At 42.7% G+C, this 23,232-nt stretch overlaps 1 protein-coding gene across 2 annotated transcripts in view; it reads right to left on the bottom strand.

Moving 5' to 3' along the window:
* Positions 1-23,232, bottom strand: part of LEF1 (lymphoid enhancer binding factor 1) — a 108,406-nt gene that overhangs the window by 5,838 nt on the left and 79,336 nt on the right. Inside the window, exon 10 of one of the 2 annotated variants that reach the window (XM_088479493.1) lies at positions 17,384-17,427. The exons of the other annotated variant lie outside the window; for it this stretch is intronic. Coding sequence (XP_088335619.1) covers positions 17,390-17,427 — 38 coding nt within the window. The 3' untranslated portion in view covers positions 17,384-17,389. The remainder of the gene's footprint in view (positions 1-17,383; positions 17,428-23,232) is intronic. 2 annotated transcript variants of the gene reach the window in all.

Below are 23,232 nucleotides of genomic sequence, written 5' to 3'. Positions count from 1 at the left end.
TTTATATATAAATATAGATAGATAGATAGCATATATATATTGCATATATTGGGTCATCCACTGAAATGTCTAATGGGAGCAGCCTGTTAAGTTGGCATGTACGCCTGCCGTCGCCTGCACTCCCAGGGTGAATGATGAAACTGTGCATGCAATGATGTGGGATACTGTTCGTTCTGGTTATACAGAATCAAATCCATTCTCCTGGATCATATTGTGTTTTGGCTGTGATGAACTCACACATTTTACAATGGTTGGTCAATCTGGTTAAATTATCCTAAGCAAATCTTACTGTAATGAGGACTGATTACACACAAATTTCATTATAACACAAAGCACAAACTTGCGTCTGGATGTAAGATGAGACATTCACCTACAGAACTTTGATTACATAAATTGGGGATTTGTCTAGCAAACATCCTCCAGCTCACCTTCCACAGGTTTTGAATCAACTCACCTCCTATTTAGGCTGAATTTTCATCTTATAGAACGGTTCCATATCCCATTCCTATGCCCGGGATATGAGTGGTGAGAGGAATGTGTTCTCAGCCTTAGTGGAGTAGAGGAGAACAAACCATATTTGGTGTGGGGGATACTATTGTATTATTTTTTATATTTTTTTATATTAAAAAATCTTCTTTGGAGTAACAAGGAGTGGATTCCTATTTGAGTGCGGCTCAGTTTTGGTTCCATTTGGAATGAGTTAAGACTATCACTGATGATAAGTTCATCCAGACGAGAAAGAAACCTTTATGTGCATGTAGCGGCAAAATATTTGGTGAGTTCTTCTCCATTGGGAGTACTAGACTATATTTGGTATATATAGAGAAGAACAAAGATACCTTTTGATGTACACATTGTATTTATTTGTGGTGAGTTTGGAAACACAGATATATAATTGAAAAAAAGGAACTGTGTATGCTGATGAATCACTATTTTCCTTTGATTTGTCGAAATATATAGGAAATCCATCACAGAGGAAATCAAGAGTCCTATACATAAATTTGATTCTAACAGCGCTTGTGAACCACTCTACTTTGTATCTATATATTTATGAGGTTTGGTGTCCTTTTTTAAGTTGGTGCTTAGCTGCAGTTAGAGGGCGCAAGTTATCCTACTCTATCATTGTTCTGTAGTATTCCCCATTCCTGTTGAAATGATTGATGAAAATACAATCTTGCAAATGACTCTGAGGTGTTGTAAAGCAGCAATACCATGTAGAAGGATTCCTCCCTCATACAATAGCGGGTTAAAACTCTATTGAGCATGCATCAATCGTTTTTCTTAGCTGTCCTCCTACAAATACTGATATGCTTTTACAATACCTCTCTGGAGTGCAAACCAGTATGGTTGATACGGGTTGAGTATGATATCCCGGCATTCGGGATCCCTGCTGTCAAAATGCAGACAGTGGCATCCCGATGCTCGAAATCCCGACAGGAGTCAGGTAAGTATACTAAGCCTCCCCCTTCTCTTCCTAACCCTCCCTTCTTGCACCCTAACCCTAACCATCCCCACCCTGCACCCTAAACCTCCCCGTTAGTGCTTAACCCTAACCTTCCCTGCTTGGTGCCTAAATCTAACCGTCCCCCATTAGTGCCTAACCATCCCCAGTGGTGCCTAACCCTAACCCCTAAGCTAGCCAAACCCTAACCCCCGTGGTGCCTAATGCTAACCCTCCCCCCCCCGCCTGCAGCTAAGGGCATCCCGCTTACCTTCGATCTGGATGCCGTCTGTCGGGATCCCAGCAACAGTGTGTAGGCTGGCATTGGGATTTAGCTGCCTATGTTTAGTCACAGGTCGGGATTCCGATGCCAGGATTTCAACAGATGGCATCCCGGACGTCGGTTTATTGACTACATCCCGGATGACACAGACTTACAGCACTCAGCATGTCACAGAAAGGTAGAGGGGGAGGAGGGACTGGATGTCAGTGTGAAAACAGAGCTGAGAGGTGCATTCCAAAGCCTCTCTGCTAACTACATTATCTGCCATGCAGATGTGTCCTCCTCATACACTATTGCAGCAATCGCGCCAAACAGCTCTTCTCGGCATGCCAGGGCTCACGCAATTCTGCTTCAGCTGAATTACTTTTTCATGTCTTTTCGCTAGTATGTGCATCTTAGTTGCAATGCGATGAAGCAAAACCCCTTAATGTTACTGCACTGATTAATCTGATATCCCACACTTATATATCTGTGTACGACTGAGTCTGGATCTGTATATAGAGTGCTATGATGCAGCGGCCACGGCTTTTTTCCATTCCAAGACTCAGTTGCACACAGATATACAAAAGTCGCATATCAAATTAATTAGTGCAATCTCGTGAAGACTCTGTTTTGTTGCAAGATGTACATCTGACTGAAAAAGACTCTACACCACTTAGCACAGCTCACTCAGGGCCTCATTCAGACCCGGTCACAAGCGCTGTGTGCTCGTAACCGGGTCGATGGTAGGCCAGTGCGCATGCGCATGATGGAGCCGGCTCCGTAGTGCGCATGCGCAAGACCCGGATAGCGACGAGCACTCTGTCGCTCCGGGTCTCGTACCAAAGGGGGTGTGCTGTCGATGTTGAGTGACAGCACGCCCCCTTTGGTGAGCGGGCCAGAGGCGTGGCTTCCCAGACGGAGGCGTTCCCATGGGAACACCTACCGTCTGGGGCCGGCCCCACTGACATCACAAGTGATGTCAGTGGGAGAGCTTTCGGCTCTGTTAGAGCCGAAAGCTCTCTGGGGCTTGCGGCAATGAGACCCTACCACAAGGGTCTCGTCGCAAGCCCGATGGTCGCGATGGTCGTGATGGTCTTGGGTGGTCACCCACAGCTATGCGAGCGGCCAGGAGGCCGCTCTGGAAAAAAAAAAATGCCCGGCCCTGATTCAAAGCAAACGCTCTGTCAGAGCGTCCGGCTCTGAATCAGGCCCTCAGGCCAAGCTAGGTGTATGAGAAGCAAACAGGAGTAAAACATTTTTAAAACTGTTTCGGTAACTATTCGCTTCGTTCCTTATTTTATTGTGATTCCTTGCTTTGAATGTTCTGATGGCAGAAATTGAAATAAAGTGTTCTCAGTTCTGTCACAATCACACCACACAGCAGAGAGAATTGCACGTCACCAACACAGTTCTGTTTGTAGAACTTATGTACTGTAAGATGCAAATCTACAAAGGCAGGGCCTGATTTAGCTTAGGATGGAATCGCAAAGCTGCACGCAAGCAGCTTTGCAATTCTGTCCTTGCAATTATGGTAATGCAGTAGGAGGCATCACATCTCCTGCATGCAACGGAGATCCTGGCCTCTTCCCTCTCCCCCCCCCCCAACGGCGGCAACACACCTGCATTTTGGGAAACAGAGTACGTTGCAGCCCCCTCCCCGCCGCGAATGGCAGCAGACTGTCATTCACTGACAGCCTGCTGACAGTCTACGTGCGAACAGGGTCTGGTGCCTGCGCAGATTCCCGACCATCGGGAATCAGCATTCAGTAGTGCACGCTGAATGAGGCCCACAGTGCAGATTGGCATTCTGTCACTTAGACGGGGCAATATTGCAACTCCAAGGCTGTATCTACAGAACGTCACCTGTTCTGCCACAAAACTTTTTTTGTGTGAATTATACAGAAATTGCGCTCATCTTTAGACTGAAGTGATCTGCTAAATATATAGAAGATATATAAAGACAGAGATGTAACAAGTGAAATTCCAGCATGTCTTTAACAAGCTAAGTGTCATGGATGAAGCCGCAGCATATTTGAGAGGTAAAACAAGCAATGGGGTTACAAGAATCACAGGAATCTGTTGGGCCATGGGAACAGAGTGTCACTTTCCATGGATTGAATTTATTGACCTTTCTGGTTTGGAACTTTTCATGTATAGGGTGTAACCTCTTTATAAGTTCTAACCTCTAGTTTTAGTTGACTTTTAACCGCTCTACACCCTCAACAGCAACTCTGAGTAACATTTATTTGGTGAGGTTTTTTCTGACAGAAAATCCTCAACCGCTTATAAAAAAAACCTGTTGTTTTACAAAGGTGTATGTTTGACTTCTGAATATACTGTATAATTGCTTCCCTGTATATGTGTTTTTTAGTGCATTTTCTCAAGTGTCCTAACAGTTTTCTACTGAGCAATTACTGAACTTAGAGTCTGATTCACATTTACTATCGCAGCTGCTAATATGGTAGCAGCTGCGATAGCACTAATAAGGTAATGCAGCAGAAGGTGTCATTCCACTTGCATGTATTACTGATCCAAGTTGCATTGTACAATGCAACATTGGCTCATCTGATGATCATCAGCTGACTAAGTGACCCATGCAAGCCGGCCGCTGCAGATGCACAAAAATCTCCGTCAGCAGTTTTGGGAAACCACCTACCCACCCCAATGGCACCAGACTGTCAATCACTGCGGAACTGATATTGCAGACCTGTACTGCACATGCACAGTATGGGCCTGGCGCATGCGCAGATTCCCTACCATCAGGAATCTGCATGGTTTCTTCTCCCGCGTCCTCTGCTGAATCAGGCCCTTACTTATAAAGTACATCTTTAAATTTGAAATAGTCCTAATAGTGTAACTGAAGCAGTACACCAAGTATCTGGGAGCCCTCGTGTCCTGTGCCACATAGATCCCCTGACTTTCAATAATCTGGGAGTCCAGTTCTGCTGACTAATTTCTTGCTCAGAAAAAAAGGTCATACAGTGTTTAGTACACTTTCTCCAGGGCCTAATACTCTTTAACCAGTTAAGAGGTATTTGCATAGAGGAAGATTATGGAGAACTGTAGGGTGATGCCATTGCAGAGCTCCCAACATATGTAACACTGTAAAAACTCCTTTCAATGTTGCATTTAACAGTCACAACTGGTAGGAAATGGGCACAGGCTGATGGGTAGGCTGGCTGTAGAGAGAAAACCTGGGCCTTAGCGCTGTAACTTCTTACCCCATTGCCACTGGCAAAGGTGTGTGTTACTACAGACCAATAGGTAATCATTGGTCCTCCGTCTATAATCCGCCTCACACAGAGCTGGTTGTGTGCAAATGAATCCCATTATAATCCACCACTGCCAGGGCCCCAAGTACTTTGTACTGGCCACCCCACCTCTTCCTTCAGCAGCCTTTGTAGTTGGATGGAGCCTGACTAATGCACTGCAACATAGACTGGGAAGCTCCTCAGATATATGCCACTGACCCACTGTGTTGTACAATTGGTCAATAACAGAAATGAGGTATATTTTAAAAATATCCGGAGACTAATTTGGTGACAAATATGTATGTTTTTGATTAAACACATAGGCATCAGCTCCTCTCTGACATAGGCCCGTATTCAATTAGGGAGCGAAAAGTCCAGCACATCGGAGCTTTTCTGGGGATAAAGTATCAGGCGCGTGCCTACTTTATCCCCATATTCAATTTAAAATGAGCGAAAACGGGACCCGGCGAATTGGGATCTACGAAAAAAAATACGGGAATTTTCGGGAAATAATTGTAGGACCCCCCTAAAGATGTCCAGACATGGGAGATCACTATGGATACCCCCGTTTTTGCCTGCAAAAGAAAGTCGGGATTTTAAATAGCTGCGGCAGGTGTTTTTTCCCGACATTGAAGAAGTGATGCAGAAGAGCACTTAATTTTTTTTTTTAAGTGGCCCCATTAAATTTGGGGTACATGAAAATGGGTACTAGCATATTTTTAAGTCCATAAAGTAACTTTTATTCTAGAAAACACCTGCTGCATACTTGCAGAATAGCACTGAACCTATTTCCCTATTTTTAAACACTGTTCCCCATTTTTTTTACCCCCAAAACTAAAATAATTTTTTTGGGGTGTCCCTTTTTTTTTACTTTTTTTGACAAAGTTCGTTTTTAGGGGCTATTCCCAGTGATGCAGGCTATTTATTTGAAGCCTGCACCCCTAAACCCCAATTCTGCACTTTTTTCACCATGTAAAACATGGTGAAAAGTTATCCCCGTTTTTTTTCAAAGACTTTTCGAACCTGCGAAAAGTCTTTGAAATTGAATACAGGGATAATTGAAATAGGAGAAAATGATGTCATCGGCGATAACTTATCGCCGATTCCGACTTTTCGCAGCCTAATTGAAATAGAAGGCAAAATGGATCAACAGATATAACTGGTGAAAAATATCAATTCTCTGCAACCTGTAGTATATTTGCAGACAGCAGGGAGTTCTAAGTCCCCCAGTCAAAATCAGAAGTACCTTTGAGAGAAATTCTGGCATTAGTATGTAGACAGAAAAACAGGTCAAATCAGGATTCTTTTCAAGAAACCACAGGCATGCAGCTAGCAGACTAAGGACTGCCCACATCTGAGACTTCACTGGGGGACTTTTTGCTGAAGTCTTGCCAAGCCAGGCATGCCGCTGCACAGCCCAATCCACAAGTAAAGTCGGCACAATCAAAGGCTGCAATTACAGCACCCTGACTGTGGTTAGGCTTCAAAGAGAGTGCTGCAAGTCACATTTTACATGTGTGCAGCCCTAGAATCAGTGCTAAATAAAAGTCACTCTGTGCTTATTATTTGCGCTTCATATTTAATGCCACTGCTGTGCGTTTACTGATAAAACCAAAAAGCATTCTCAGAGAGAAAAACAGCTTTTCATGAATCCATACACTTGTAATTATTTAGGCAAATACTGCATTGATGTAAAATCATTATTACACCCTTTATACATTGTACAAAACTTTTTTTTTCATGTTTTATTTTTAAAATTACTATTTTAACAAATGAATTACAAGTATTGTAGTATAGAGCGTTTTATCTCACGTTTTACCTTAGACTATCACATCAATATTAGTCGCACTTAATAACAACAACCATGTATGTATGCATATATACAGACACTAATAAACTTGTGTACATTGACAGCTGACTCACTTGTAACCTATAAAAATGGCTAATATGATAAACATGGTAAATATTATATATACATTTACCACAAGAGGGTGGAAATGGAATTGCTATATGGTACAAATTTGATCCTTGTTGCTTATTGGATAAAACACATGTACTTCAGGAAAGCAAATCATATTTTGTGTCTTTTTCCCTTCCAAACTAGACACAATGGGGCAGATGTATGAAGCTCTGGGAAGTGATAAAGTGCAGAGTGATAAATGACCAACCAATCAGCTCGCAACTGTCATGTTATAGGCTGTGTTTGAAAACTTACAGTTGGGAGCTGATTGGTTGGTCGTTTATCTCTCTCTACTTTATCACTTCCCAGAGCTTCATACATCTGCCCCAATGTGTATTCTGATTTCCTATGTATCAAATCAGAGGTTCATTCCTGCCAAGTTCCTTTTAGACCTGTACCAGTACAAAGCAGTGAGCACCACAGAGATTACATTTTACAACCTGTGAGTACAGTGTAGCAGCTGTTTGTGTCCGTGCACCCAAGTGATTGAGGTCAGTGGCTTTCAGACCAAAACCTCAGCATAATATGAAAAGCCCTAGTTGCAGGGTGTCACTGACGTGTACTGACCATAAGGGATAGGAGTAGCCGCAAGGGGAAAGTCTTCATTCCCCTTGGGAGAGACGTCATACACAGATCTAGTTATATGCAAATAGTAAATCAGCACTCTCAAAAAGAGGACGGTACTGTGACTGTGGGAACTAAGATAGGGTAATGACTTGTGCAGACTGACAGTAGCAAATTACTAATTTACAGTATTCTACAGTTACCCCTCACAATAAAGGTTCTGTTTTAGTGCAGATGATTCCAACTTCCTTCAAGGTCTCAATACAAAGTAGACTGAAAACAACCCATTAATTTGTATTTTAGCCAAAAAACACAATAATTAAAGACTGTTAAAGGACAATTGCAGCTTTAAATAATATCTACAATAAAGCTAATAAATATTTGTAAAAAAAAAATGTAAAAAAGGAACTGCATTTTGGTTTTATAACGTGATCCCAAGAATATTTTTGTAGGAGCATCTGTGAGTTCCCAGAGCAGTTTTCTGGCTTTGCATTTTTTTTTTTTTACATAGCACCCTACTATTGGTTTTGGAGGGATAGTTCCAATTTGAAGGGACTGTCCCACCATCCAGATTATCAGGACATTGTCCTGATTGGGTAGGTTACATATGGGAGATTCCGCAATGCCTGATGTTTTTTTTAATGCTATATGTACTAGTGCGGCATAGAAGAGATGTTTTTAGGGGAGGGAAGATGGGGTTTGGGGCAGCATACAAATATAGAATCCTTTATTAGAATCCTTAAACAGAGTGGAGGCAGTTATTGTGCACAGATCACATAATTTAACTTTTTGAGATTAGAACAGGGCTCTGAAAATGGGTGAGGCACGTGTACATGTTCCTTGTGCATGTTTAGTGCTTCTAGAGTGCTATGACTCCCAACAACACCCCCCCCCTATCCTGCAGACATCTCTACATTACTGTGGTCACCTATTCACCACCGCTATTTTGTACAGATACAGTAGGTGATGAACAGGGCTTATATTGCCAGCAAGTCCCCTGACTTGGGAATGTCCCACCTAAATTAGGACAGTGGGCCGGCTGATAAGATTGTGTGATCTGAATTTATTAGAATTCAGCTTATCTATTCACTGGAGACAAATACAATCTTCCAAGCTTGGGTAAAATTGGGCATGTTTATTAAATCATACCCTTCGTGATATCAGAATTACTAGGAAAAAGGACCAAAACATCTGGTTAGGTGTGTGATTGCTTTAAGATGCATTTGCCTTCCCAATCCCATACCTCTCAACGTATTGGCAACATGGATCTGGACAGAGAGGCGTGGCTATGCAGACTAGCATGAATGGGTCATACCTCCAAACTGCAGTCCCAATTGTGAAGGCGAGGCAGAGCCCTGAAATCAGGTCTTTCCAATCAAAGCAGGTATGCCCAAACTACCAATTATCCCTCACTGCCCAAAACTGTCACTGAGGTCATTAGTTTCTAGTGAATTGACAGACTGTTAGCTCACTATAGCTGCTTCTAATATAAATTCAGTATACAAAGGCTGAAATGTAATAAGTACTGTATTTGTGGTGACTTATAAAGTACCGAAGGCTGGGAAGCCAACAGCCAAGTTGCCGGTGATGTGTGCTGGCTTTCAACAGCAGCTTTACCAATTCTGGCATGTTTGTGGAGCTTTATTTTTACAAACAAACACAATTTCTTTGAAAAAAGGGAAAAAAAGTATTTCTCACCCCTAAGTGTAACCAGCACAAAGCGCTAAAAGCCTAGGCTGGTAGCGACAAAATTGAGGAACATAGGGCCTGATTCAGAGCCGCTCGTAAGCGGCCGCTCGTTTGTTCCGAGCGATGTTTGCCCAACTGCGCATGCGCACGGATCGTAATACGCATGTGCGAACCAGTCAGTGCGGCCGAAAATCGTTTGTTCGCTAAATAGCGAATGCCTGCTAATATGAGTGACAGGAGGAGGCGTATGTGGGTGGTAACAGGGGAAGGTGCTTGAAAATGGGGAGTGGAGATCAGAACGCAGGCGTGCTTAAAGGTCAAAACGGGCGTTTTATGGGTGTGCATAATTAATACAGCAGCGTCATTGACCACGTCACTGGGTTATTTTATAGTCAGAACTGCTCGCAAATTTGTGGTAGGAAAAACCAACCACAAGAATAGCGAGCAGTTCATACGCTGGTCGATGTACTCGATTAATCTAATAAATAGCGGACATGACGTAGGATGCGAGCGGCCAGGGGGCGTAGTTATCCAAAAAACGACCGCAAGTTTTGTTCGCTCGTTCAGACATAGAGGCGTGAACAGACCGCAAAGAGCGAACGGTTCATTTGAATAGCCACCCCTTTTTTCTGAACGAGCGAGGGCTAATTGCGTCCGGCTCTGAATCAGGCCCATAGATCATAAAGTCCTCCTAAAAAAGCTGCTACAAGCATTAGGCTTTGCCAACTACCCGCAATCATGACAAACCAGCCCTAAGTTGGTCAGAACAGAAACAACAGCTCTGTCCTGTACTAGTGATCTATCCACACCAATGGGCAGTGGGTGTGGTGTAAGAAATAAGTATTAATAACATGATAAAAGCGTTATTTTTGCTGGTCCAAGCAATCTCAGCACTTTCTGCCATTCCGAAATTTTATATCTCCCTCGGCAGGCTGGATCTTGGATAAACCACAAGTATCAGCATGCACCTTGCATCTTGGACCTGCTGGAACCTGTAGCCCACCTGTAAAAACACACTATAAAAAAAAAGATGTATGGCTGCTTTGGTGAGTTTGAATGTTATAGTGGTACCTGTAGGAAACGTATGTACAACTTAGTGTTCTAAGGGGGAGATTTAATAAAGTTTGAAGAGAGATAAAATTGGAGGTAAATAGAAACCAATCAGCTCCTAACTGTCATTTTTCAAACACAGCCTATAAAGTGACAGTTAGGAGTTGATTGGTTGGTGCTATTTATCTTTAATTTTATCTCTCTCTAAGCTTTATTAACCACTTAACTCCAAAATTGTCGTTTTTTTTTTTTAGTGAATTAGGTGAGGAACATCCATTTTAAATTATTTAAAATGGTTTCATCAAAAAAAAATCTATGTATTTTTTTTTTTTAAGATTTTTTTTTCAAAATTGTGTTTTCAAATACCGGAAAATCGGAACCACCATCGGAACATCGTAAACATCGTGACCATCGCAACGTTCAATTTGAGACTGGATCCAGGCACCAGGTACGTAAGAGGAATGAGGGGGGAAGTTTACTTACTTTTCCTCAACGGCTGCTCAGTTCTGCAGGCGCTGGGTAGGGGGTCCTGCTTTGATGACCGATCAGTAGTGATCGGCAGCACAGCAGACAGAGGGGGAGAGGGTGCTGACAAGCAGAGGGACCGGACGGTCCCTCTGAGAGCAGCAGCTGCAGGAAGATTCTCTTCCTGCAGATTCCCTCATGTTTATCTGTCTGGACTAAATTTTACGTCCAGTACAGATAAAGAACTGCCTGGTGTGGACAGAAGCTTACGTCCATGCCAGGCAAGTAGTTACATTTTCTCCTAAAAGAGTTGTGTATACACCAGTGGATATATAAAGAACCTAGACAACTAGTCCAGTGGAACTTAACCAGGATGTTTGGTCTATTGTGTAAGCTGTACTCACTGTTACACTGGTTTCATCCAATATATGAAGTGGAGCAAAGTTAGGCAGTTTGCAATTCCGATGACTGTCTCATATACTGCGGCAATGGTGCAGGTGCTGGAACAGTGATATTAAGTTGTTACTGTTGTCAGACTCAGGAGCTAGGAAGAGGACAGCTATCCTCCATTGTATCGTTCATACATAGTGAAGCAACATGGCGCTGCACATGTACAGCTAGGATATCGGTGTCCATCTTGGTAAGGGCACAGAAGTATCCCTTCAGAAGCTATGTTGTTGGAGACGGCGCAGTAGTGCTCTCCACTTCCAGCACTACCAGCCCCCGCTGGAAAAGCTTAGTGGCGATAGTAGCTATTTCAGGAGATTTTGTAGCTATTTGCAATTTATTACATATAGCAATTCACACTTTACTGGAAAATAACCGGAAACATGCGACTTTTGCAAAATTGGAAGTTATTACATTACCGTCAAAGTGTTCATCACTACTAAATATGGGAGACAACACATTTTAAAATGGTTGGCTTTTATTTGATGCAAACAAATATTATACAGATCTGCTGTTGGAATGTGTTTATAGCTGGTGGGGGTTTAATGTTACTTTAGTAAAGCAAAAAGGTCCAGCACTTGTCAAATATCACAAAGTTGGTAAACTCTAGTCTAGTTCCTTAAACAGTTGCTGACGTTTGCACAGCCTAAATACAGTTTATTAAAGACAAATAACTGCAAGTTATAAACACACTCACCAGCAGGTGTCAGCAAATGCTAAGCATGCAATTTAAACTGAACACTTGTAACAACCCTTCTGCATTTTTATGTATGTAATGCTAAACCAATCCATTTGCTTTGGCATGTAACATTTATGTCGACAGGTCCAGATTTTCAACATTCAGAATGTTCACATGTTCATTATATTACATTCAACATGTCATTCAACGCTCACAAAATGTTGACATGTTCAAAATTTACAATACATGTTCCTTCATGTATTACAACATTATGAACATACTAGGGATATGCTGGGATATAGTTAGGGTTATACTAGGGATATAGTTAGGGTTAAGCTGTGCTTAAGTCAAATAAGACTGTTGACTATCGACATGCTTAATGTTGACTTTTGAACATGAAAACATTATGTAAGTGTCAACATTGTCAATGCCGATATGTCAGACATCGACATTGTAAGCATGTCGATATTCAGACCACGTCGTCATTCTCGTATCGACATTTTAAATGTTGATATGATATACCACACCCGAGGGGACATAGAGGGTCATTCAGACCCACTCGCGAGCGGCAGTACGCTCGCAAGTGGGTCGATGTTCCCCACTGCGCATGCGCACGACGGAGGGAGCTCCATCGTGCGCATGCGCGAGACCCGGCGAGCGACGGGCTTTCCATCGCTCGGGGTCTCGCACCAAAGGGGGCGTGCTGTCGATGTTGATTGACAGCACGCCCCCTTTGGTGGGCGTGCCTGCCAGACGGAGGCGTTCCCATGGGAACGCCTACCGTCTGAAGCCGGACCCACTGACATCACTAGTGATGTCAGTGGGAGTGATTTTGGCTCTGATAGAGCCAAAATCACTCCTGGCCTTGCGGCTGGCAAACCCGACCGCAGGGTTTCCCTCGCAAGTCCGATGGTCGCGATGGTCAAGACCATCGCGACCATCTTTTTGCATGCTCGTATATGCTGTGGGTGGTGACCCACAGCTATACGAGCGTCCAGGAGGACGCTCCATTTTAATGGAGGAGGGCCCTGATTCAGAGCGGCTCTGAATCAGGGGCCATAGTGTCCCTCCATTTTATTGATCTGTAAGAAGAGAAGACTTACACTGTTTAATATAGTAGATGCAATATAATAAAACAAACTAGGACAGCAATAAGTACTATAAAAATTTATTTTTTTAATTTTTTATCTGGCAATTATTTATAAGAAAATACGATATTTCAGAAATAACTTCCTTTATGTGGAATATAAGTGTGAAACCTGTGCTTGCCAAGGTTTATGTCAAACTACAACTTCTAGTATCTCAGTACACAGGCATAGTGATCACCTCCACGACTTTGGGGGAGATGTATGAAGTGCCGAAACGGCATCAGCACACGTTATGTGCACTGATACTGCTTCTCCCCCATGTATGATTGCGGGGCTGGGCGGTAAATGACAAGACACAAGATTGCAGCACCGATATGAATGGTCAGTTCGCCTGACCATTCTGTCACAGCAGGAACAGCACTACCCGTGCCAGTTCCAGGCCTGCAAGCTTGATCTTGCGATACTTGCGAGACCCCGCGCATGCTCAGTGGAGCCGGCCGGGACTGAGACACAGCGCATCAGCACTAGGCTAATGCGCTGTGTACTCAGGCAGGGATCACTCCCCTTCTCCGGCCGATGAGATGTTAATACATCTCATTGTTAGTGCTTCCTGCTTCGCCTTGGTAAAGAGGCGAAGCAGGAAGCTATATAGAGGCATGTAAGTGCTGCTATAATACATCTCCCGCTTTGCTTGTTAAGTATTATTAAAGTTATGTCCCAACAATCGCTGCACAACACAATCCATACTTGTGATGGAAAAGTAAATGGAAAAGTAAATGATGAAGGTTAACTTATAGCAGTGGTTCCCAAACTGTGCACGTGGCACCCTGGGGTGCCTCGGGACCAGTGGCGGCTCCTACCCTCTTAGATGAGGGGGGCAGTCGCCGCTGAGAATTACTCGTCTTGTGCACAGGTCCCCGGCACCTGTCAGATCGATTACGCAGCAGGAGCCGTGGTCCCAGCATGTGCTGCGTAATCGAGGGCGCCACTCCGCGCATTGCGCACATCACCGGCTTCCAAAGGGCTGCATCGTCTGCAGCCCAAAGGAGCTGGTTAGGGCTGGCAGAAAAGCTAATAGCAGCCCGGACTGACAGTCCCAGGGGGGAGGAGACACTTCCCCCTGAAACTGCCTGTTGAATATGTGACTGGTAGGTGACACTTCCAACAGGAAGCCACTGTCAGTCACAGTGTAGCCAGTGCAGTCACGGACTGCACTGTCTACACTAAGGTGGCAAATTTTACTGGGGCGGCTGCAGCCTCGCAGCCCCTAGGCAAAATCCGCCACTGCTCGGGACACTTGCAGGGGTGCCAATGTAATGTAAATATGTGGACAAACAAAAGCACAAACCTGTCCACCACCACCACATAACTGAACCTAAGGATGACAGGTAAGCATCATTTACCTCACTTTACTACTTCGCTACATTTTTTTCTGAATTTCTCAATAACAAACTATTGGCTTAGGGGTGCCGGGAAAACAATGCTGATACTCTAGGGCATCATTATTCAAAAAAGTTTGGGAACCACTGTCTTACAGTATTATAGATAATGATAATAAGTCAGTAGAGTATTTCATGCAGGGTACAGACACAATGGGCCAAATGTAATAGGGTGAGAGTTTAGAAAATGTGACAGTTTAGCAGCAATCTCTCACATTGGTCGAGTTTTAGCTTCAAAATGGGAAAACATCTGGATGAGAGTTTAAATCATGAGAGTTTTTTGAGTCTGAAAAACATGTGAATTTGCCTGTTCTCGGGCTCTATTACATTGGCCGAGTATAAAAAGTGTTACAGTGTAATACTAAACTCTCACAGTTTTTAAACTCTCATCCTATTACATTTGGCCCAATATGTGTAAACTTGGTCAAGTAATTAGGAACCCAGTAAACATCTTGCTAAAAAGCATGAAAGGTTCAATAACATAATGGAATAAAATAAAATGTGTCATATTGTTGAAGTCATTGTAAAATCTGCTATGAATTGAGGCTTAAGAAGATCCATTGTGGAATTCATTAGCACCCACAACTAAAACCTGGAATTAGAGGGGAAACTTACTACAATGATTAAAGACAAAATGAACACAGTGAAACCAGCTTTGGGACAATAATATAAATGACATCATTACTTTCCCACATATAAAACTGTGCCAGGTTTTGCCCTATAATTAGTGCAGTACATTTTTACTATGATTTCTTAACTATCATGGTTTTACTTCATAATAACTAGGAAGATGATCAGATGATGATAAAGAGATTGGTGGGTAGGTAGTCTTCGGAAAGCCAAAACAAATGCTCTTAATTGCTATCTTCCCCTTATAACCATGCCAATATTTTAGATTGGTCCAGACCACAGTTGATTTTGTCCAGTCTACATGAGACAACTTTCATACTTTGTTTCAGGAATACTATAAGTTCCCAATCTGCCCCTGCACGCCTCCCACATTGAAATACACTAACTTTTGTGTTGCTATGAGAGGTAATAATGCAGTTCACATTTTAAACATGTTCCTTCAATCAATAAACATTGCACTATCAAAAAATCTGCCTCGGAAAAAGAAATGGCACCATAATATATGTCAAGCATCTAGGACTCTGTGCACACTAGGGGATAGAAGCATCATGTACACAAGTCACAACTATAAAATAACTCATGTAAATACACACATGGTACCCACATGTCAAACAAGTACACAATAAGAGGTTAGCAAGTATGCAGACATAAAATTAGCACATCATGTCCTTGGAAATAATTTTGGGAAAAAGCACAAAACAGCCAAAGAAATATTTCTCAAAAATGTAATGCCTATGGAACTTTAGAATTGTGTGAAATATCCTCAGCACACTGCAAAGTAGTTTCCTGCAGTGTTAGAAGACTCTTAACAGAACGTCTTTGTACAGGATCTAACAGATGTCTTTATTAAAAAGAGAGGGCCCTTCTTGAGAGTGGCATGTTGCAAGCAATCAGACCACACAGACCGTAAACAATGGAACAGTGCCAGATGAAAGGAAATGCCTACCATTCTAGCTTCCATTTTATAGACTGAGCAAGGAAAGAGTGAGAGAGTGCTTAAACAACTGTAAAACAAATTTGCTAATTATGTACATAAATTTGCAAATATGTCCTGGCTGACAGAATCATGCATCAACATATCTTTGGCTGTACCTTAAAGATTTCTGGAGCCAGTGGTCTGGAATGTTTCTTGGCAATGTAAGTATGAAATGGTAGCCAATATGGAGGCTCCTTTTAGGTTATCAGAGACAGGTTTTCAGGATTTTTGGACTTTGTTAATGAAAGTCTACTGATTTACTGAAGACTTCTATACATATTTTTTTATATTATTGATATATTACTGTATATATACTTTAGCACACTGAACATTAATCTTGAATTCAATATATTTGTACACATATCTGTATATACCACCTATTTATTGTTACAGCAGCACCAAAACAAAACAAATAATTAGATAATATACGATGGGAATAGGAAGAATAATGACACAATTATGCCCAGGTCTGATGATTATGAACATTTTTGTGTTGGATTTTAATATATATAATACTTTATCAAATTAATACAAATTAATAATCAATTAAATATCAATAAATAGTTTTGACAGTATGTACTGTGTATGTATGTATGTATGTATGTGATTAAATAATATAAATAGCAACCAACGCCTATAATATTTACAGAAATGGAAATTGCTGGAAATGACTAGTTGTTCTAGACCAGAGGTGTTCAACATGCAACTGTTGTGGAACTACACATGCCAACATGCCCTGCCACAGTTTTGATACTAGGCAATGTTAAAACTGGGCAAGATATGCTGGCATGTGTAGTTCCACAAGAATTGGAGGGCCGCTTGTTGAGCACCCCTGCTCTAGACAATCTGTAACCCAGAAAAGCCAAGCTTTGACTTGTGGCATGGTGAAATTCTCTGCAGGACCATAAACAAAGGGTGGAAATGGGTACTATTAAAGGAGAACCCCAGCCAGATTACAATAGGGACAGCTGCCCGTATCTAGTGCAAGAGTAAAGCAATCTCCACAGGGCAACACCTAGATTCGCTACTCAATTGGTTCCAGAGACAATATTCTCCAAATTGCGAAGCGTGGTAAAATTTGTGTGTGACTGGTGCTTACATTATTGCAGGTAATTTGATGAGAGTATGAGACACAATTTGGCATGATTGTTAAAACTTAAAAATATACTGATCTAAGTTCATTTGGAGCACAATATAGTCCTACAAACTATAACAAAGCCGGTATAAAAACCATTATGGAAAAGTCTTTTTCTGTCTTTAATTTGTTGATATTTAACTAAATCACTTTTTAGAATAAACCTGACAAAGCACTGTCTGCCTCAGGAAACTGCCTGGTCTCTTTAGCAGCTGATGAATTACATTAAAGTAGATGGGCATTTCAGAAACAGGGCTTATCCCATCTAATAACAACATGAGAGCTAAAGAGAGGTTCTTCTTACCATGCTTCAGATGTAGGCAGCTGTCATTCTTGGTGGGCCTGCACCTGTAGAAAATTTGGGTCTTTTAAAATTGTTGATTGAAATGTTGCAAAATGCATATACTTGTCCAATTATACAGTCATTGTATTATTTTATTTTTAATGGTTGTTATACCAGCCTTCATGCTTTTGCCTCAGTGTATTCTTTATGTCTAATGTATATAGAACCACTGGGGATTTTTCATACATAGATAAGCCATCCAACAGTAACTGCTCTTCTCACTCCATATCACTTTGCATTCAATAAAATAATATTATATGATAAGCAGAAAATCAATATATACAGCACTTGGAAGTTAAATGACTTCATACCCCCATAGAGGGCTTAATCAGTTTGTGAATAGTTAATATTGTATGAAAAGCTACTGCTTGCCAAATGGCAGAAAACCTCAGATGGCGACTCTTTTAGAGAGAGATTTTTAATATTTTCTAAAATAAAGATTCCAGTTGTAATTTACCTACTATATTATAGAAAATGATAGCAAGAATCTGATTACTTTCTAAGGCTATTATCTCCATTTGTCCTTTTTAGGTGGTTTGATAAATCTCAACCTTTAGGGTATATTTACTAAAATGCGTTTTTTGAGAAGTGGAGATGTTGCCCATAGCAACCAATCAGATTCTACTTAACATTTATCTAGCAGCTTCTAGAAGATAATAGCTAGAATCAGATTGGTTGCTATGGGCAATATTTTTACTTCTAAAAACCCGCACTTTAGTAAATATACAAATATACTCCTTAGTAACCTTTGGAAAATCTTGACTAGACAGATAGATTTGTAACAGAGAAATTCACAGTTTTTTGTAAGTATCCTTCTCAAATAGTAGTGTCTTTATAGATCACCTACACATAGTGGAGGTTTATGTGAGTAGTCAACAGCCACATTGTAACACTGCCTACCTAACAAAATAAAGATGAAATTTCTAAAAGGGGTTGGGTATGATATCCCGGCTGTCGGGACGCCGCTAGTCAGAATACCGACAGCGGCATCCCAACAGCCAGAATCCTGACACCTATAGGACTCAATGGTGACCTGTTTTCTAACCCCTACTCTATCCTCTACTCTAAACCTTACACCCCATCCCGATACCTAAACCCAACCTCCCCCCCTAGTGCCTAAACCTAACCCCCCTCCCCGCACCCTCATCCTAACCCTACCTCCCCGGTGCCTAACCCTAACCCTCCACCTAGTGCCTAACCCCGCTAACTAACGCTACCCTCCCCCTGCACCCCAATACTTACCTTCGGGATGCAGACGGTTGGGATACTGGTGCTGGGATCCCGACCTGTCAGGATTTCGGCGCCGATATTAAGACCGTCAGCATCCCACACGCCAGGATACAGACTACATCCCTTCTAAAAGGTGTGTTGCCCTCTTATGTGATCCCATCAAAGTCACTACTGAGACATTCAATATATGTATAGTGTGAGCCTCAAAATATGTATACTGTCACTATTATGCTATAGAGTATGAGATGTAAACCTGTACATGTAAAAACTTGTGTATATTTTGAAAATCACAGATGTCTTTTTGTAATACAAATTTGCAATACAGTTATCTGAATATTATCTGTATATTGAACAGAAAACATTACAAATCTTAAAGTGTTTCTAATCACTAAATCATGTGCCATGATGTATGCGACTGTGGTTGCCATGGCAGTCATAGTACATTGTGGAAAACATCTGAAGAATGATTGAAAATTAATAGAAGTCTAAAGAAACAAACCAAGGGGAAAAGGAAATTACTAATAAGCTTTTTATAGCTTGGCACAGTGACTTATATAAAAAAAACACGCATCACTCAGTTTTTCTAAAGTGCTGCTGGGGGAGAATTTGCCAATGAAAATTGGTCAGTATGAAAAGTACAAGTATTATCATCCATTATTCACAATTGAAATATATGAAATATTCAATATTTACAGTAGATGTGTCCAGTATGTTATAATAGACATAGTTATTTCTGCGTATTCTCTCAGAGCTCTTAAATCAGTAAATGCTATAGCAAAACAAGGATGTTGATAAAATTAACAGGTATTTGAAGGTGAAAATTAGTTTAAGAAAGGAGAAGATTAAACATTTTAAATAATGTAACTGCTAATTAAAATAAATCTTTAACAGTAGATATTCTAAAAGCTGCTCTTAAACAAACAAATAAACAAACACACAGACACACAAACACTGACACACATCATACTTGCCGACTTCTGGGCTGGGAGAAGACAGCCTGGTAGGCGATGTGGGGGGGGGGGGGGGTGTAACACTTCCTGAATTTCTATGGGAGACTTATCTAATTTCTGGGTATCCGGGAGAGCCACCCCAAACTCTTCCGGACATTTCGGGAGAGTAAGCAAGTATGGCACAAACAGAATAGTTGAACACTATTGTGTGTTATCTCACTGTGCGTGCTCTGTACATAGCTCAGATGCTTCTCCACTTGTGGCTATAAGAGCATAAGTGGGGGACAACAGGGTATTTGCACCTACGCAAAGTTTAACAACGGAATTGTGAGTTATAGAGAGATGTGCATATGCTATAGTACTACTGCTTTCAGTTCATGCTTACTGACTTTTAAAAACCATGGCATCCTTTCCCCCATCACCCACTGTTCAAAGGGAGGCAGGGCCATGGTGTTGTGATTCAATGCAAATCGCGTCATTAAAGCACCAGTAAAGTGGACGGCATGCCGGAGACTAGCCCACTCCTTCAGCAGTCTGGGAGAGCCCGCTGAAATTCGGGACTCTCTCGGACATTCAGAAAGTGTAGCAAATATGTTTCAGATGAATTCACCAAGAATAGGGCAAGTGCTTGCTGATAATGATGATGGCTAGGAAAGCAAGGATATGGGTAGGAGCAGTGTGGTGTAATCGATGTGTATAATTCAGCATACAAGCAAACTCCCACATTTATTTCCACGCACGCAATGTGGGTGTAATTATGGATAAGTTGCATTTATCTCTGCATCGGCCCCAGAATACGCGAGAGTGAAGCTGTGAAGAGGATATAAAACCACAGTGGAGTGTTTCTACATATCTGATGTAGGGAAAGAGCGTTCTAGGTCACAAATGTGCTGAACAGGTTTAAGAAGACTTTTCAGATATGAAAGGCCTGCAGTGTGTGTACCAAGCTGCCTGCACCCACCTTCCCAGGCAGTATGTAGGTTATGCATTTTGATTATTACAAGAGGTACAGTTGTGTCATTTTTTTCTTTTTTTCTTTTTGCAGGAGCAATGCTTTTCATTCCACAAGAACAAATGTGACTTTCAACCTATCCGATAATATTACATAATGTTTGGGATCTATTGACAGCTGTTCAGAGAAACTAACAGCCAGTATATAAGACATGCAAAGCAAATGTTCATGCCGGAACAGAGATTAAGGTCATTGGAGGTCAAAACGGAACAGAATTCTAAAATGTACTTATCCTTCTACGTCGTGTGATGTGGCAGTAGCCATAATGTTTCTGACATTCATTTTATATCTAACCCATAATACCTGCAATATTCTATTAGTGGATGTTAACTTTTACGTATGTGACAGGGAAAATGTGCAGTAACTACACTGTTAGCATAAAATTATAAAATATATACACACTGCAATGATAGCCCCATTCCCCTTTTACTTCCAAATAAAATGATATGTGAGTGGGATTAAGAGGAAATGTAAAACCACTGAGAATAGAAAGTGGGAAAAAATCAAATAGAAATAAAGATAAACCCAAAGTGGCTGAGTCATGTACAGTGCAGTATAATATATTAGACAGTAACTATGAGATTTAAGCAGAGAATTCATGAATAACCAGGGTTATAGCCTTGTTAACCCAGGTTGTCCGGTGACTCGGCAGTCCAACCTGGGTAGCGAGCAGGGTTGGACCCGGGAAACACCCAGTTTAGGGGTAATGTGAACAGGTGACCCAGGTCATCTGACCCAGATCCCATTTACAGCTTAGGAACAGCCGGCTCACCAGTGCTTGGAGATTATGTCATCTCTAAGCGCTGACAGAAATGTTAGCACTGCACCCGTGCGAAGTGTAAACGGACGGACCTGGAAATAACCCGTGTTGGAGCTGCAATGTGAACAGGGTCTGTCCTTGGTCTGTGGCTGGGTTGGAGCCGTGTTCTAAATTCCGACTCATGTTCAAAATACTGGTCAGACCCGAGATTCTGGTTTAAGTACATCCTGGGACAAGTTTTGACTAAATTACAAAACTCTGATTCTGAATCAGACACATCTGCAGGAGCTTTTCCGTATATACCCCCGCCATCTTGCTCGCTATATTATGCTAAGCAGAGTCTATGCCAATTATCTGTCCTTCTTCATGCAGATGGCCGGCCCGGATTTTCCTTCTGCCGGTTTTTCCGTCATCATTAGTATCAGCACTTACACCATCCTTATGCTAAGTACAAAAGATCCATCACAAACGGTAGGCTGTATTTCCCCTTCGTGCTAGGGACGGACCTGGAAGTGATGTGAGTGAGGGCAGAAGTGCAGTTCCTGCCCATGACAGCCAGCTACAGAAGTACTTTGTCCCCACTTAAACAAGTTTGTTGTCCCCTCGCGGGCTCGCTACACTCGCCACGCTTCGGGCACGGTGGCTCGCTGCGCTCGCCACATGGTTATATTCCCCCTCTATGCCCACTTGGATGGCAGGGAATTACTCTGGACACTGGCTGATGACGTCAGGGTCCTCTCCGTGAAGGGGATTTAGACATTACCATCACAAACAGGTGTCCTACATGCCTACAACAGTCCAACGAGACAGATCTTATCTATTCTACCCAGTTGCCGGCCAGAAACATTCATTTCACAGAAGAGAGATCTGACAATGGACAGATCACTCCGACCTCACTTTCAGTCTCCGTCCATGTGCATATACTGTATATGGTAATTGTTCAGAAATAATATATATAATCAATGAGGGTGTATTAGTAATATTGATACTAGAGATGAGCGGTTCGGATTCTGTGGAATCCGAACCGCTCCGAACATTGGGGATCCGAGTCCACCCGAACCCTGTTCGGGTGTTCACCGCCTGACTCGGATCCCCGTTCGGGGCCGAACGGCGGCCGCCTGATGTCGGATTCTCACTAGAGAATCCGACATCAGGTCTCCTCGCGTGTAGGGCAGAGCGCAGTGATAGCGCTCTGCCCTACACAGACACAGACACACAGCCGCCAGCGGCAGCTGTGTGTTTGTTACAGCAGCCAATGAGAGTCACACAGACTCTCATTGGCTGCTGCACGGAGGGAGCCGGCTGGAGCTCACACATGAGCTCCGTCTTCCGGCTCCCTCCTCAGCGTGTGACAGAGCGGACGGCGCGGGAGCGGGGATACAGGTAAGTTTTATTTTTTTACTTGTCAAAGGTCCGGGGGCGCTACTGGGGGGGGTCTGCACTACTGGGGGGGGTCTGCTACTGGGGGGGGCAATACTACTGGGGGGGGCCATACTACAGAGGGGCCTGCTACTGGGGGGGGCTATACTACTGGGGGGGGGTCTGCTACTGGGGGGGGCCATACTACTGGGGGGGATCTGCACTATTGGGGGGCCATACTACAGAGGGGCCTGCTACTGGGGGGGGGCTATACTACTGGGGGGGTCTGCACTACTGGGGGGGTCTGCTACTGGGCGGGGCTATACTACTGGGGGGGCCATACTACAGAGGGGCCTGCTACTGGGGGGGCAATACTACTGGGGGGGGTCTGCTACTGGGGGGGCCATACTACTGAGGGGCCTGCTACTGGGGGGGCCATACTACTGGGGGGGCCTACTACAGGGGGGGCCATACTACAGGGGGGGCCCATACTACAGGG

Source organism: Taudactylus pleione, unplaced genomic scaffold, assembly GCF_031769625.1.
Source record: "Taudactylus pleione unplaced genomic scaffold, aTauple2 ptg000236l, whole genome shotgun sequence".
In the NCBI taxonomy this organism is placed as follows: domain Eukaryota; kingdom Metazoa; phylum Chordata; class Amphibia; order Anura; family Myobatrachidae; genus Taudactylus; species Taudactylus pleione.
The sequence above is the reverse complement of the archived record's forward strand: the minus strand, read 5'-3'. Positions and strand labels throughout refer to the sequence as shown.